Consider the following 14,198-nt stretch of genomic DNA (forward strand, 5'->3'; position numbering starts at 1 on the left):
ACACTATCTTTGTGACTATATTCTAATAAACACATAGCATAGTATACTTTAGAGAAAACACTATCTTTGTGACTATATTCTAATAAACACATAGCATAGTATACTTTAGAGAAAACACTATCTTTGTGACTATATTCTAATAAACACATAGCATAGTATACTTTAGAGAAAACACTATCTTTGTGACTATATTCTAATAAACACATAGCATAGTATACTTTAGAGAAAACACTATCTTTGTGACTATATTCTAATAAACACATAGCATAGTATACTTTAGAGAAAACACTATCTTTGTGACTATATTCTAATAAACACATAGCATAGTATACTTTAGAGAAAACACTATCTTTGATAACAGTAACCAAATCTCAAAAGTTAGTTCACTGTATTCTAACAACAGAAAACAATATTAAACAAGTAGGTATTTATATAATCGAAAGTTTAGACAGAACAGATTTACTAAGTAACAATATTATGAAATGTGTGGCATACATACATTTAATAATATTCTTAATAAAAATCATTGTGAAAAGACTTAAACATAAGTATAAACACAATAACAATAAAGATAATAAAATTAAATCACCAGGAAACTGGAGTTTATTAAATTAATAACACAGAAAGAAACTCATGTTATTATTCAGTGTTGAGTGATCAGTGAAAATGGAGAGTCTTTCTTTAATAAAAAAAGAATTCATAATGGTTCCTAAGTTGAGAAGTTTAAAGTTTTCAAGAATTATGAAATGATTGTTACTCTAACTATGTAATGGACACAAGACTCAAGTGGACCAGTTATTTTATATTCACTTGTATTTCTAGGTAACAAGTAATTTTACTAATATAAGCAGCTTTCAAGTTACCCTAAGTATATTTATATGGAACCCATAAATGCAGAGGGGTCAGTAGAGTGTCTCTGGTTTTACAAAAGCTTTTAATACTAAACATACCTCAAGTTGAAAATAATACATCTCGAGTATTTCTTGAAAACAAGATTTCAACTTAAATCTATTTGCTCTTGACAAAAGTAATAAAAACTAGTGGATATTTTGGGACAGTATGTGACTTCTTTATAGGTTATGTTTTATTTGTTTAAAATATTCCAGTTGTATGAGTAATAAATGAAGGTAATAGCCATTATTCTGTTATATGTTATCTTGTTTTGGAAATTTTAGAGTGAAGACAAACCTACGAGAACATGTAATATAAGCTCTATTAAGGCAGATTAGAACAAGTTTACATTTGAAGGATTCTGGTATAAAACTGTCAAAGTAAGTGTAGTAAATGTTTTCCTATGGTAAATAAAGAGATGTGGCAAAAGGATTATTTTGCTTATTTGAAGATCTAAGAAATGGAAGTAATAACTTCCATGTGTAAAAAGTACACATGGATATTGCAAGTTTAGGATGTGAAAGAACAGAAAAATATCATACTGTTTGTGTGGAAAGTCTTAGTGAAAATCAATACATTTCCTGAAATGTAAAGCAGCAAGCTCAAATTTGTTATCTGTCCCCCTCTACCAGAATTAAATTTATAGAATTAGAAAATTTATAAGCTGACATTATAAAAAATATAGCTTTACAAAAACTGAAACAGATTTGAAACAAACATTTAAGATTTTTGTAGTAAGATAGTGAGACAAAAATATTTGGTTTCTAGAGTTGTTCTTTGTTAGAAAGCACAAAACTATACAAAAGGCTGTCTATGCTTTACCCACCACAGGTATCAAAACCTGTTTTCTAACAGTAAAAGTCTGCAGATATACCACTGTGCCACTAGGGGCCAATTTCTAGGAACAGTTACTAGATGTAGCATGTTATCCCTAAGAGAAAAAATGTCCCTGATTTGAAGAAATTAACCAAATATATAATTACATTTCATTTCTCACATTTATCATGAAGTCAGCAGCATAAATACATTAGAAATAAACACTGATCCAGTATTATTTGTCAAATTTATGTACATAATTATCGTATGATAACACTGGTGAAGTCTCCATGTTTGGTCTAACAAATATACTAAGAGAAAAATAGTGCATTTAGAGGTCAGAGGTTAAAATATATTATCATTATTTAAGGAAGTGAATTAAAGAACTTTTCATATATAGGTACAACTTCTACAACGATGTATGCTTCAGTCTAGATACAAAGTACCATATATAGGTACAACTTCTACAATGATGTATGCTTCAGTCTAGATACAATGTACCATATATAGGTACAACTTCTACAATGATGTATCCTTCAGTCTAGATACAAAGTACCATATATAGGTACAACTTCTACAATGATGTATCCTTCAGTCTAGATACAAAGTACCATATATAGGTACAACTTCTACAATGATGTATCCTTCAGTCTAGATACAAAGTACCATATATAGGTACAACTTCTACAATGATGTATCCTTCAGTCTAGATACAAAGTACCATATATAGGTACAACTTCTACAATGATGTATCCTTCAGTCTAGATACAAAGTACCATATATAGGTACAACTTCTACAATGATGTATCCTTCAGTCTAGATACAAAGTACCATATATAGGTACAACTTCTACAATGATATATGCTTCAGTATAGATACAAAGTACCATATATAGGTACAACTTCTACAATGATATATGCTTCAGTCTAGATACAAAGTACCATATATAGGTACAACTTCTACAATGATGTATCCTTCAGTCTAGATAAAAAGTACCATATATAGGTACAACTTCTACAATGATGTATCCTTCAGTCTAGATACAAAGTACCATATATAGGTACAACTTCTACAATGATGTATCCTTCAGTTTAGATACAAAGTACCATATATAGGTACAACTTCTACAATGATATATGCTTCAGTATAGATACAAAGTACCATATATAGGTACAACTTCTACAATGATATATGCTTCAGTATAGATACAAAGTACCATATATAGGTACAACTTCTACAATGATATATGCTTCAGTCTAGATACAAAGTACCATATATAGGTACAACTTCTACAATGATATATGCTTCAGTCTAGATACAAAGTACCATATATAGGTACAACTTCTACAATGATATATGCTTCAGTATAGATACAAAGTACCATATATAGGTACAACTTCTACAATGATATATGCTTCAGTGTAGATACAAAGTACCTTGAGTTAAAACTCAAAGAAAATTAAATATGAAAAAACATAAAAAAACTTACGAATTTCATTGAAATAGAATGGAAACTCCCCAAGAATTGAACAGTTCAAGCGAGCTTTCACAAAAGATGCCCAGTTCTTGTTTAGGATATTCTTTCCCCCTGTATCTCTCTACAATAAAACAATAAGAATAAAAACGTATTGAAATAATCTTCACAATGTACACAAGATTAACAGTTTTACACACTTCAAGATATTACGGAGAATTATGAGAAGTGACTATAAGTTAATTAAAATTCTATTGTGACCCAAGTACCAACTGACTATTGTTCAAAATAAAGAAATAAATTTTCACTTAATAGTGATTACATTTTATAATCAAATAACCAATTTCATTGGCTTAATGTTAACCAAAGTCATTTTTAAAAATAATTTCAAGTTTATCATAACTAACATTCCCTAATAGGAGCAGTTTCACAAATAAACTATTTATAATAGAAATTAACTTTCTTCCTAATTTTGTATCTGTTATTTGTTGAAATACAAACTAGACACTCATATCATTGAAGTGACTAAGTGGGTAACTGGCTGAAATTAAGACAAAATAACTAAATCATGAAAAGATTGATAACTAACCCTTTCGCAACAGGATCAGTATAACATACACATGTTCATCTGCACATTTACACACGTTAAGTATTTGCACTATAACTTTTGGGACACCATGTTTATCGTCAGAGAATTTTGTAGACATTTAGTAAAGATTACAAGTATTTTGTATACAAAAACTCAGATCTTTTAATGAAATATTTTTACTAAAGACTTGTTTGTAAAACTAGAATCTGTTTTGTTTATAGTCTGTGTGATTTCATGATATCATTAAAAACTATTTTTCGTCCCAAAAATTTCAAATAATATTTGCATAAACTCTGAAACCTCCTAAATACATTTCAAACATTTGTTTTCAGGAAAACTTTATACTGTATGTTATTTTTCTGTACTCTAACTATGTGTGGTCTGTCATGTAATGAACCTCGAATCCATCAGACAAGAATTATCAAATAAATATAAATTATGCTTTTTTATGCTAGAAAGACTACATATTATAACACGAAAATACAAATGTTTAGTCTAAGTACTTTAAGTCTCACAATGCTACAAATGTTATATTTATTGGGGTTTTTTTTATTATACTGATATTCCAGTCTTGCCTACCTAACATTACATAACTAGCACTGACATGGTTCGAGTGCATTAAGGTCACGTTCCAGTAATATAAAACTAACATTTAGTCTTCCCTATCTTGGCTGTGTTTTAATGGACTAGTATTTTGTAATATATAGTCACATTTCAATTATTATACATTATATATGTGTACATAGATTAATACCATTTAGATATAAATTATTAAACTTATTTTTCTTAAAATATAAAATAATAAATTAAGAAGTAAAGCAAACAGTTATTTCTTCTCACTATGAACTATGTATTTGGTTGCTGCTGAAAATATGCTGCTAAGCCTTTTAAAATTTTGCACATGGAAGATAAGAACATTTTTTTTTAGGCTTACAAACACAGTTGAATAACCAAAATAACATAAATAACTACATTTATATCACAGAATTCCACACTGATTTGTTAAGCTTGGATACTATGATTCATTTAGATTATAAAAAAATATGAAACTCTGAGCACACTGAAACAATACTTACCTCATTGAAATCTTGGATCAAAAGAACATTTTAGCATTTTCAAATATTAAAATGGTAGGGAGATTCTACTCTGGGGACATTCTAAGCTGTTCAATGGTTATTCACATGTTATATATTGAAGTAAGTGTAAATAAGAGACTGTTTCAAAGAGAAGAGTTGAACAGTGCCATTATATATGATTCAGCACACAAGCCATATCTCATAATACAAGAGAGAAAGATATGGGGTTCTTATTTTATATTGTAGCTTGTTAATATTGGTAATTTGAGTTCATAATTTGTACAAAACTATAAACCTAGTATTTTAACATCATAAACATATAATTTTAAACAGTGCTGTATTCAATGTACCATGTGACTCAATAAAATCTATAATTAAATGTGTTATTTTAATATTTACTTTTAAATTAAGAAGTTAGCATATACATAATATTAAAGTTTGAATTATAATCTACAATTTGATTCCAAACTTACTGACACAAGTATATAATATACTAATTAAATAAAATTTTGAATACAAGTAGACAAACACAATGATATAACCTTTGAACCCTTACCTCTTATGAAAGGGTTAATTAACTAACAAACTTACACCTCTCCCCAAAATGATTCATTATTTCACCAAATATCTGAGTAACTTTATCTCTTTATATTATCAATATATATATGATATATTATAACCATAAATGTTCAAGCCATAAACAAAATACATTAAAACTAAACAAAATAAGCTGCATATTTTAAAAAAGACTCCAAGGTACAAGCTACAACATGGGATTACAAAATGTATCCTATATTTTGGAGATGACTGGAGAAGTAGGACCCACATTGCAGTGAGGATACACCGTCTATCAGTCTTAACCCCCAATTCACTAGTCTCACATTGGAAAATTAGGAATTAAGAGAGTGATATGTAGCTGCTTAAGCCCTCAATGCCCAACATCTATATCACCCTTCATTGCCTGCAGACTGTTGTGGGAAGGTGACTGCTCTCCCAAGTTAAAATAAGAATAAGATGAACATGCAAGATGAAAAATAAATGTGGAACATTGTGGGCTTGAGTACCCATATTTCACTCTCCTAATTTCCAATCTTTTTATGTGAGACTAGCAAATTGGAGGTTAAGACTAACAGATGGTGTACCCCCACTGCAATGTGGGTCCTAGTTTTATAGTCACCTCCAAAACCAAGGATACATTTTATAATCCCACATTGTAACTTGTCCCTTAGGTTCTTTTAAAAATATGCAGCATATGTTGTTTAATCTTAATGTGTTTTGTTTATGGCTTAAAACTTATGGTTATAATGTAATTAGTCAGAGGTTGGGATTTGCTGTTCAGTCCGAACTCATGATTTTGTTTACTTATTTGGCTTCATTTGGATGTAATTATTTATTTTTGCTAAAATTATATATATATACACAACACAAACACACACACACATTTGCTCCAAAGCTTTTGAGAAAGTTCCAGCTATTAAGTTTCATCATGTTACACTAAATCTCCTTCAGCTAAAGAACTACATTCAACAGATTTTTGGTCTTAATGAAAGATATATAATACAAAAATATTATTGTCAGTTTCTATAAGATTCTGAAACACTTAGTAAATGTAATAAATGTTGTTTCAAGATGCTGTTTTTTCTTCAAAGCTACAAAATAATTCTCTCAATAGTCAAGATAGAAACTGTTTTTTCATATTCATATGAATGCAGTTGTAAAAAACATATAGTCCACTAATAATCTTCAGATGACCACTCAGAAGTGTTTTTGATGGTTTTCTTGTCCAACATCACAGAAATTCATATTAGAATATATTTGTGGTTAATTTGCTCATAAAATATCTTTAAACAATAGCCACATTTTACAACATAAAGGCATGGATTTGAGTGAGAGAACCACATTCAATCAAGTTTTTAACTTGAGAAAAGAGAAAAATGTAGTTATGCATTTTTTTCCATAGTAATAAATTCTAAAATAATTTTATTAATAATTTTTGATTGAAAAAAATTACAGATTATTTATTCTTATGCCTAATTAAAGAACTGAATCAAAACTCTTTCTGTACCAAATAAATCTTTGTGCTAAAAATCAAGCATTATTTGTGTAGAAGAGAGGCTTACCAAAACAATAATTTCCTCACAAATTTCAAAATTTGGAACAGACCCTCCCTACAGCTGATAACTACAAATGTATTTGTTCATCAGACCAGACAAGTTTAGATAATTTTAGTAATTATTTGAGTGTCAAAATATTATTTCAATAATTTACTCAATTATTTGTCTTTACAATTTATACAAAAACCCAAATCACATCTAACTCTAGTTTAACATCTCAATTATGGACCTACCAAATATTATTATGGCTATAAATCAAGTATTCTTTCTACAAAAAACATTAATGCTAAATATTACTGAAATTCATGCTTCAAATTGTTACTAAAGTTACTGGTGTTACGCTGTTACAATAACACTCTTAGCTTTCTATGAAACAAATGTTTATATGGTTGATGTTCTTTTCTTTTCAACAGTTCACCAATTTCCACTTAAAGTAATCACAAAATGAAGATTTGAAAATGTCATGAGATAATCATGACAAATAATTCACTTCCCTCACCTTACAGACTCTAGCAACACGGGTGTAAATATTCTTCCCACAGTTAATGTATTCCACAGCACTTTCTCGAAAGAAGAAAAAGACGTAGTTTCCAATGTCGTAAGAGCCAACAAACTGAGGCTCTGGAGAGAAACACCGACATTTTAATACTAAATGAAAATATTACAGTTATATTAAGTAGCAAAAACTCTACTTTAAAGTAAGCAACTACAAATTTCATGTACTCTTAGATATCAGTTATAAATTATAGTATACATTAGAAACGTACTGGTTAAATGAACTTCTGCATGGAACACTAAAACACAGTAAAAACTTTAATCTACAACAGAAAGATCTACAAATTTAACAGCTTCTTTCACCATGTAAAGTAATTTTAATTTAACTTGCAATCTTTCAAAAGTTTATCAACAACTGAGGGCCATTACATTCTTAAAAAAATACTTTTAAAATTTGGGGTTTTATTGAAAATTACCTATATGCAACAATGGCTTTAAAGAACAAAAACCCCACCTATTTGAAATAGGGTTAAGAAAAGAAGTTAATCATAATTCAAACAACTGAACCATATTTTAATAACTACTAAAATAATTATTACTCTTTTATACTATAATAAACAAAATCTGTTCAAAATTCAGAAACAAAAATGACCATAATTGCTATATTTTATCAAAAGTTAAAACATATACCTTTGTTATTTTAACCAATTGTGCTAACACTTGTACATAAGCAGTTTAATGTTTAATCTACATTAAAAATTGAGCTTACTGTCCAGCCACTTTGAATCATATTTGATAGTTCGGCTGAATGGATAAACTCTTCTTCCTGTCGAAGGATCATACAGATCTGTACGAAATATTACAGTGTCAGCCTTGGTGAACTCTGCTACAGTGCCACTATACAACCCAGGGAGATCTCCTGGATTCCCAAGCTCTAAAGTAAGGTGTAACAGAAGAACAAGAAATATATAAAAATGTCAAGCTATTCCAGTTAATGACCATTTTTGTTCCTTCAGTGACATGGTGACTAAAAGCACTGCACCCTGTTTAATGTAATCTATTTGCTACACACACAAAAAATGCTTCTTTACTTTATAATATATATTATTCTTGACAGTTCACTTTCAATATTTTAAATTTTTAATAGACAAAACTTTACTGTGAGAGATAAATTAAGATACATAACATATCATAAAACACTTGAGTTACTTCCCACATATACAGGGGAATATAAAAAAATTCACAACAGTGGTAATTTTAATCAAAACAATGCATGTTACTTTATAATATGTTAGTTCAGCAATATATGCATCTCTTTTAGTTGTATAGAAAATCACATGGAAACAAACTTAATATGACTTTTCTGAAATATTGTGTGAAGTTACAGCTATGTTCTATCTGACACAAAACTAATGCTGCATGATGTGACACCTGTATTAGAATACAGAACTGAAATTACTGTTATACGTTACGTTTAAGTGGTGTCTTACTATGAGAATACAGGTTTGGAAAAAGCATCTCAAAATTGTATTCTAAAACAAAATAGAACTTGAGAACAAACACATTTAAGAACAATGTCTCTGCTAGACCAACATCAGCTGCAAAGAATGTGTTGTGATCAACATCTGCATTTTTCTATCTGTAAAACTGCACTGTTTACTCTACATGGAATAACCTCTTGGCTGTGCCACCATAATGTAATATATGGCCTACGACAGGCAGGATCACATTTAAAATGTTGATAAAGTTCTTCATACTTTATTTAAAAAAACCTAAACAAGTGAAAAAATGAGTTTACCTGTGAAAATTAAGTTACACTTTTGTCACAGCTACAACAAAATACGATTTTAACTAATTTATCTTTACTATTATGCAAATACAATAGTATGTAAAAGTGTATATGTGTGCGTGTTTTTTATAGCAAAGCCACACCGGGCTATCTGCTAAGTCCACCAAGGGGAATCAAACCCAATTATGTAAAAGTGAAACACAAGCTAGTTTTTACTTATTTATAATATGCTACATTGCAGTAAATTAATAGTTTACACTTGGCAGCATATAGTAAAAAAAGGCAAGTAATCATTTCTTTCAAGTTGAAAATACTGACCCAGTAACTCATAAGGATCTCATCAAATAACCAAACTGATTTATAGTTGTTTACTGGTAACATGTTATGCATGTTTGCTTGTTTCTCAGTAATAAAGTATTATATAATTTTTTTTATTTTCTTTTGCATTGAATTAATTTTAACATCTTTGGAAGAAAACAAAAATACAGCATTTTCATGGAACTTTCAAACACTATTCTAAAGAAGTTAAATTTCAAAATTAATTCAATGATGATCAATATTGATTAAAATGCTGTAGTTAACATGTTAAGATTTGAACATATGATTAAAAATTGTTTTCAAATTTTCAGCTCTACATCTTTAAATATTTAAAACATGAACAAGAAAATATATTTAGAAAAGACCCATAATGCTGACTTGATATATGTGTGGTTAGTTATTTTTTTAAAGTTGAATTTTAAATTTTTTTATGAAATACAATGTTTGTTTTACCATTTTCTGAATTTCAATCTCAAGATTTGAGTACAATATTTATAGATGTTAAAATTAGTAATCTTTGGAAATAAGTTTGTTAAGTAGAAGGTAGTAATACTTCTCAGATTTTCAGTGAATTAAAAAGATGAGTAAAAATGAGAATTATAATAATAGTATCATGCTAATTCTTAACATATTATGATCTTTTTTTATGTAATAAAATACATGTATTACAAACTTAACATATATAAAAGGAAATGAAAAAATAAGAAAAATAGTCATAATGTTTAAGTTAAAATAAGATTTACATTAATTGCAAAACAAAATATTTTCAAAAAAACAAGCTTGCACTGTTGAATACTCTTTCATAATAGCAAGGGAAAACAGCGACAAAAATAGGTCAAGAATTTCATGTTTGGTTTAAAAACATACACAGTTGAATTTTTGTCAGAGATAAAAGACAAAAGGTTTCAACAGTGCTTTGTATGTTTGCCAAACACAATTTGCTTCTTTATACATCCCTAGTGTATCAGGGCTGAAACAAAACTAGTCAGCTTTCATGCCAAAATTAAAATACGATTTCCTGGTAATCAAAATGGAAGTTTTACCCAAAACAATAGCTTCCTAAACGATCCCTTAGTGTATCTAAAATTACAACCAAGGTTACAACCAATAAATTACAGTTAGACATCACAGTTCTGGAAACATGAAACAATACTTTTTCTCCATAGTTCATGTCACACTTGAAATAAAAAGTGTTCTTCATAGACTTTTAGGGAAGGGATTATAAAAGACACATTGGATAAAGTTAACAAACATAGAAATAAGTTCTTACTTAATTTTTTGTTACAAATTTGAAATATTCATAACTAGGTAGAAAGATATTTGCAAAAGAAAAAAAAAAAACCAGAATGGAACAATATATTTTACTATAAACCAGACAATTTCCCAAATTAATACATTTTACTAGTTAATAGTTCATATGATTAAGATAGAAAAACAAGAAACTGTGAGTGATAGAAAAACAGAATTGATGCCTCAAAAATACTGTTTTCTAAGGCAGATAATATAATATCTAATGTGAATAAAATATATCAGATAAAAGCTTTAACATTTAAAGAAAGAAACTTACCAACCCATACAGCAGTTGAATTGTCCTCTGGATCAAATGGACATTTGGCAATTCCACTTCCAATACCAGGATACTTTTCATGTTGTCCTATATGTGATAGATTAGCCTAAGAAATAAACAAGTAGATAGCAAGTACTGACAGGATGCAACCAATTCTGAGAAAGAACATTAGTAACAAAACAGAATATGCAAAAGAGATTAGTGTTAACTAGTATAAAATACACTTTGTTTTGTAAACTGGAAATTTTGTCTTAAGAGAAATAAACTACAGTATTTATAACTTTTCTCAAACATTAATTCATTCAAACAAAATTTAAAAGTGTCAAAAACTACAAATTACAGTTGTGTCAACAATGAATGTGTATTAGAGCAAAACAAAAATGAAATAAAAATCAATCATAACCTACAGCTTCTGTAACAGTTATACATGTATTAACGTTATTGAGTTTTAAAAAGTGCATTTGCCTCTTTTTTTATATATTCCAACTACTCTCAACCAATGAGCATTCTTACAGGAAACCAGCACATGTAGTAAGTTTACAATAAAAAAATATTTTTTTTGAAAACTAGATTTGCAGTATTTGAACATATGACCTTTCTATACGAAACACATAAAACAGTTTAAGGAGAAACTAATTTATAGCTTCAAACAATCACATACAGAATTACCAAATTCCCAATAACAGAACTTTTTACATCCTATATCTAAATGTTCTAATTTGCTAATAAATAACAACATTAAGAGTCAACACCAGGTGCCTTTCATTGTCCTAGTATTCAAAAATTGAGCCTTTCTTCCTGCTTGACAGAAAACATTTCTTAATACAGAAATGTTCTCTAGGATGGCTCAAACTGTTCATTGAAATGGTATTTAAAATATTTCTTCAAAGGCCATCAGAATCTCACAATACTCCACAGCATTTCTTTTCAGAGCAATATCTGTGTAATGACCGAGTCATAAGTTCTAGGAATATCGGTAAATATTGTAGCAAAATGTCTAAATTTATTGTTCAGCTTTTTAGTGCTTGTTTTTATTACCTGATAATTCAAACATCAAAACTATAATGTCAATCAATCTCCATGAGGTGGTGTGTGTTTCAAGTGAAGTATCAGTTTTTTCTTAAATATGATTAACTATTAGTAATCTAAAAATACATAATTCTAGCATAAATGATGTTTTATCACTATCCACTGAGGTTAGTGTTCTCAAAGATGTTTGGTGTTTCTTACAAACATAAATGATGTTTTATCACTATCCACTGAGGTTAGTGTTCTCAAAGATGTTTGGTGTTTCTTACAAACACTCTTAATGTTTGTAAGAAACAGAAATTGTCAGCTAATAATAAACAATACATATTATTGTTGGAACCTCACTGTATTTAAAACTTGGTTATAAATATAACCTTGTTACGTATCAAGAGAGTATGTGTTAAGGTGAGATGGCATCTTGTTACAACGAGTGTAAAGTCTGCTCTTTTTAAAGTTGCAGTGAGCAACCCTTACAATAGTGAAAGTATTGTTATTTATTGTTTTACATGTCAATTCAAGCTTCACATCAAATGTATAAATATAAAGTATGAGGATTTTAATGTTATGCATCAATTTAAAAACAATATATACGATCTAGATGTAACGATAGCTCTCATATTCTAATATTCTTAAAGACAATAACAATGATGAAGAACTTGAGAAATTTAATTCCAAAGCTGAAAACCTAGGTAAATGATAAATTGGTGATCTAATTAACAGTGTGCATACATTAAATAATTGCAACAGTAGTACTGTCTAGTGTTTTTGGAAGAATTTGCCATTGGAATGGAAAGTAAATTGGAATTTGTAATGAAAGAATATTAGTTTGAAGAAGGAACTCAAATTATGTCACAGTAAAGTAAAGGAAAGTGGGCAGAATCTATTACAAATTATGTCACAGTAAAGTAAAGGAAAGTAGGCAGAATCTATTACAAATTATGTCACAGTAAAGTAAAGGAAAGTAGGCAGAATCTATTACAAATTATGTCACAGTAAAGTAAAGGAAAGTGGGCAGAATCTATTACAAATTATGTCACAGTAAAGTAAAGGAAAGTAGGCAGAATCTATTACAAATTATGTCACAGTAAAGTAAAGGAAAGTGAGCAGAATCTATTACAAATTATATCACAGTAAAGAAAAGGAAAGTGGGCAGAATCTATTACAAATTATATCACAGTAAAGTAAAGGTAAGTGGGCAGAATCTATTACAAATTATATCACAGTAAAGTAAAGGAAAGTGGGCAGAATCTATTACAAATTATGTCACAGTAAAGTAAAGGAAAGTGGGCAGAATCTATTACAAATTATGTCACAGTAAAGTAAAGGAAAGTGGGCAGAATCTATTACAAATTATGTCACAGTAAAGTAAAGGAAAGTGGGCAGAATCTATTACAAATTATGTCACAGTAAAGTAAAGGAAAGTAGGCAGAATCTATTACAAATTATGTCACAGTAAAGTAAAGGAAAGTGGGCAGAATCTATTACAAATTATGTCACAGTAAAGTTACGGAAAGTAGGCAGAATCTATTACAAATTATGTCACAGTAAAGTAACGGAAAGTAGGCAGAATCTATTACAAATTATGTCACAGTAAAGTAACGGAAAGTAGGCAGAATCTATTACAAATTATGTCACAGTAAAGTAACGGAAAGTAGGCAGAATCTATTACAAATTATGTCACAGTAAAGTAACGGAAAGTAGGCAGAATCTATTACAAATTATGTCACAGTAAAGTAGCGGAAAGTAGGCAGAATCTATTACAAATTATGTCACAGTAAAGTAACGGAAAGTAGGCAGAATCTATTACAAATTATGTCACAGTAAAGTAAAGGAAAGTAGGCAGAATCTATTACAAATTATGTCACAGTAAAGTAAAGGAAAGTAGGCAGAATCTATTACAAATTATGTCACAGTAAAGTAAAGGAAAGTAGGCAGAATCTATTACAAATTATGTCACAGTAAAGTAAAGGAAAGTAGGCAGAATCTATTACAAATTATGTCACAGTAAAGTAAAGGAAAGTGGGCAGAATCTATTACAAA

At 29.0% G+C, this 14,198-nt stretch overlaps 1 protein-coding gene across 1 annotated transcript in view; it reads right to left on the reverse strand.

Moving 5' to 3' along the window:
• LOC143248200 (semaphorin-2A-like) overlaps positions 1-14,198 on the reverse strand; it is a 127,511-nt gene that overhangs the window by 13,095 nt on the left and 100,218 nt on the right. Inside the window, exons 6-9 of the mRNA XM_076496632.1 lie at positions 11,130-11,235; positions 8,225-8,389; positions 7,460-7,581; positions 3,197-3,305 (exon numbers count right to left, since the gene is read on the reverse strand). Coding sequence (XP_076352747.1) covers positions 3,197-3,305; positions 7,460-7,581; positions 8,225-8,389; positions 11,130-11,235 — 502 coding nt within the window. The remainder of the gene's footprint in view (positions 1-3,196; positions 3,306-7,459; positions 7,582-8,224; positions 8,390-11,129; positions 11,236-14,198) is intronic.

This window comes from Tachypleus tridentatus, chromosome 4, assembly GCF_004210375.1.
Source record: "Tachypleus tridentatus isolate NWPU-2018 chromosome 4, ASM421037v1, whole genome shotgun sequence".
Lineage (NCBI taxonomy): Eukaryota > Metazoa > Arthropoda > Merostomata > Xiphosura > Limulidae > Tachypleus > Tachypleus tridentatus.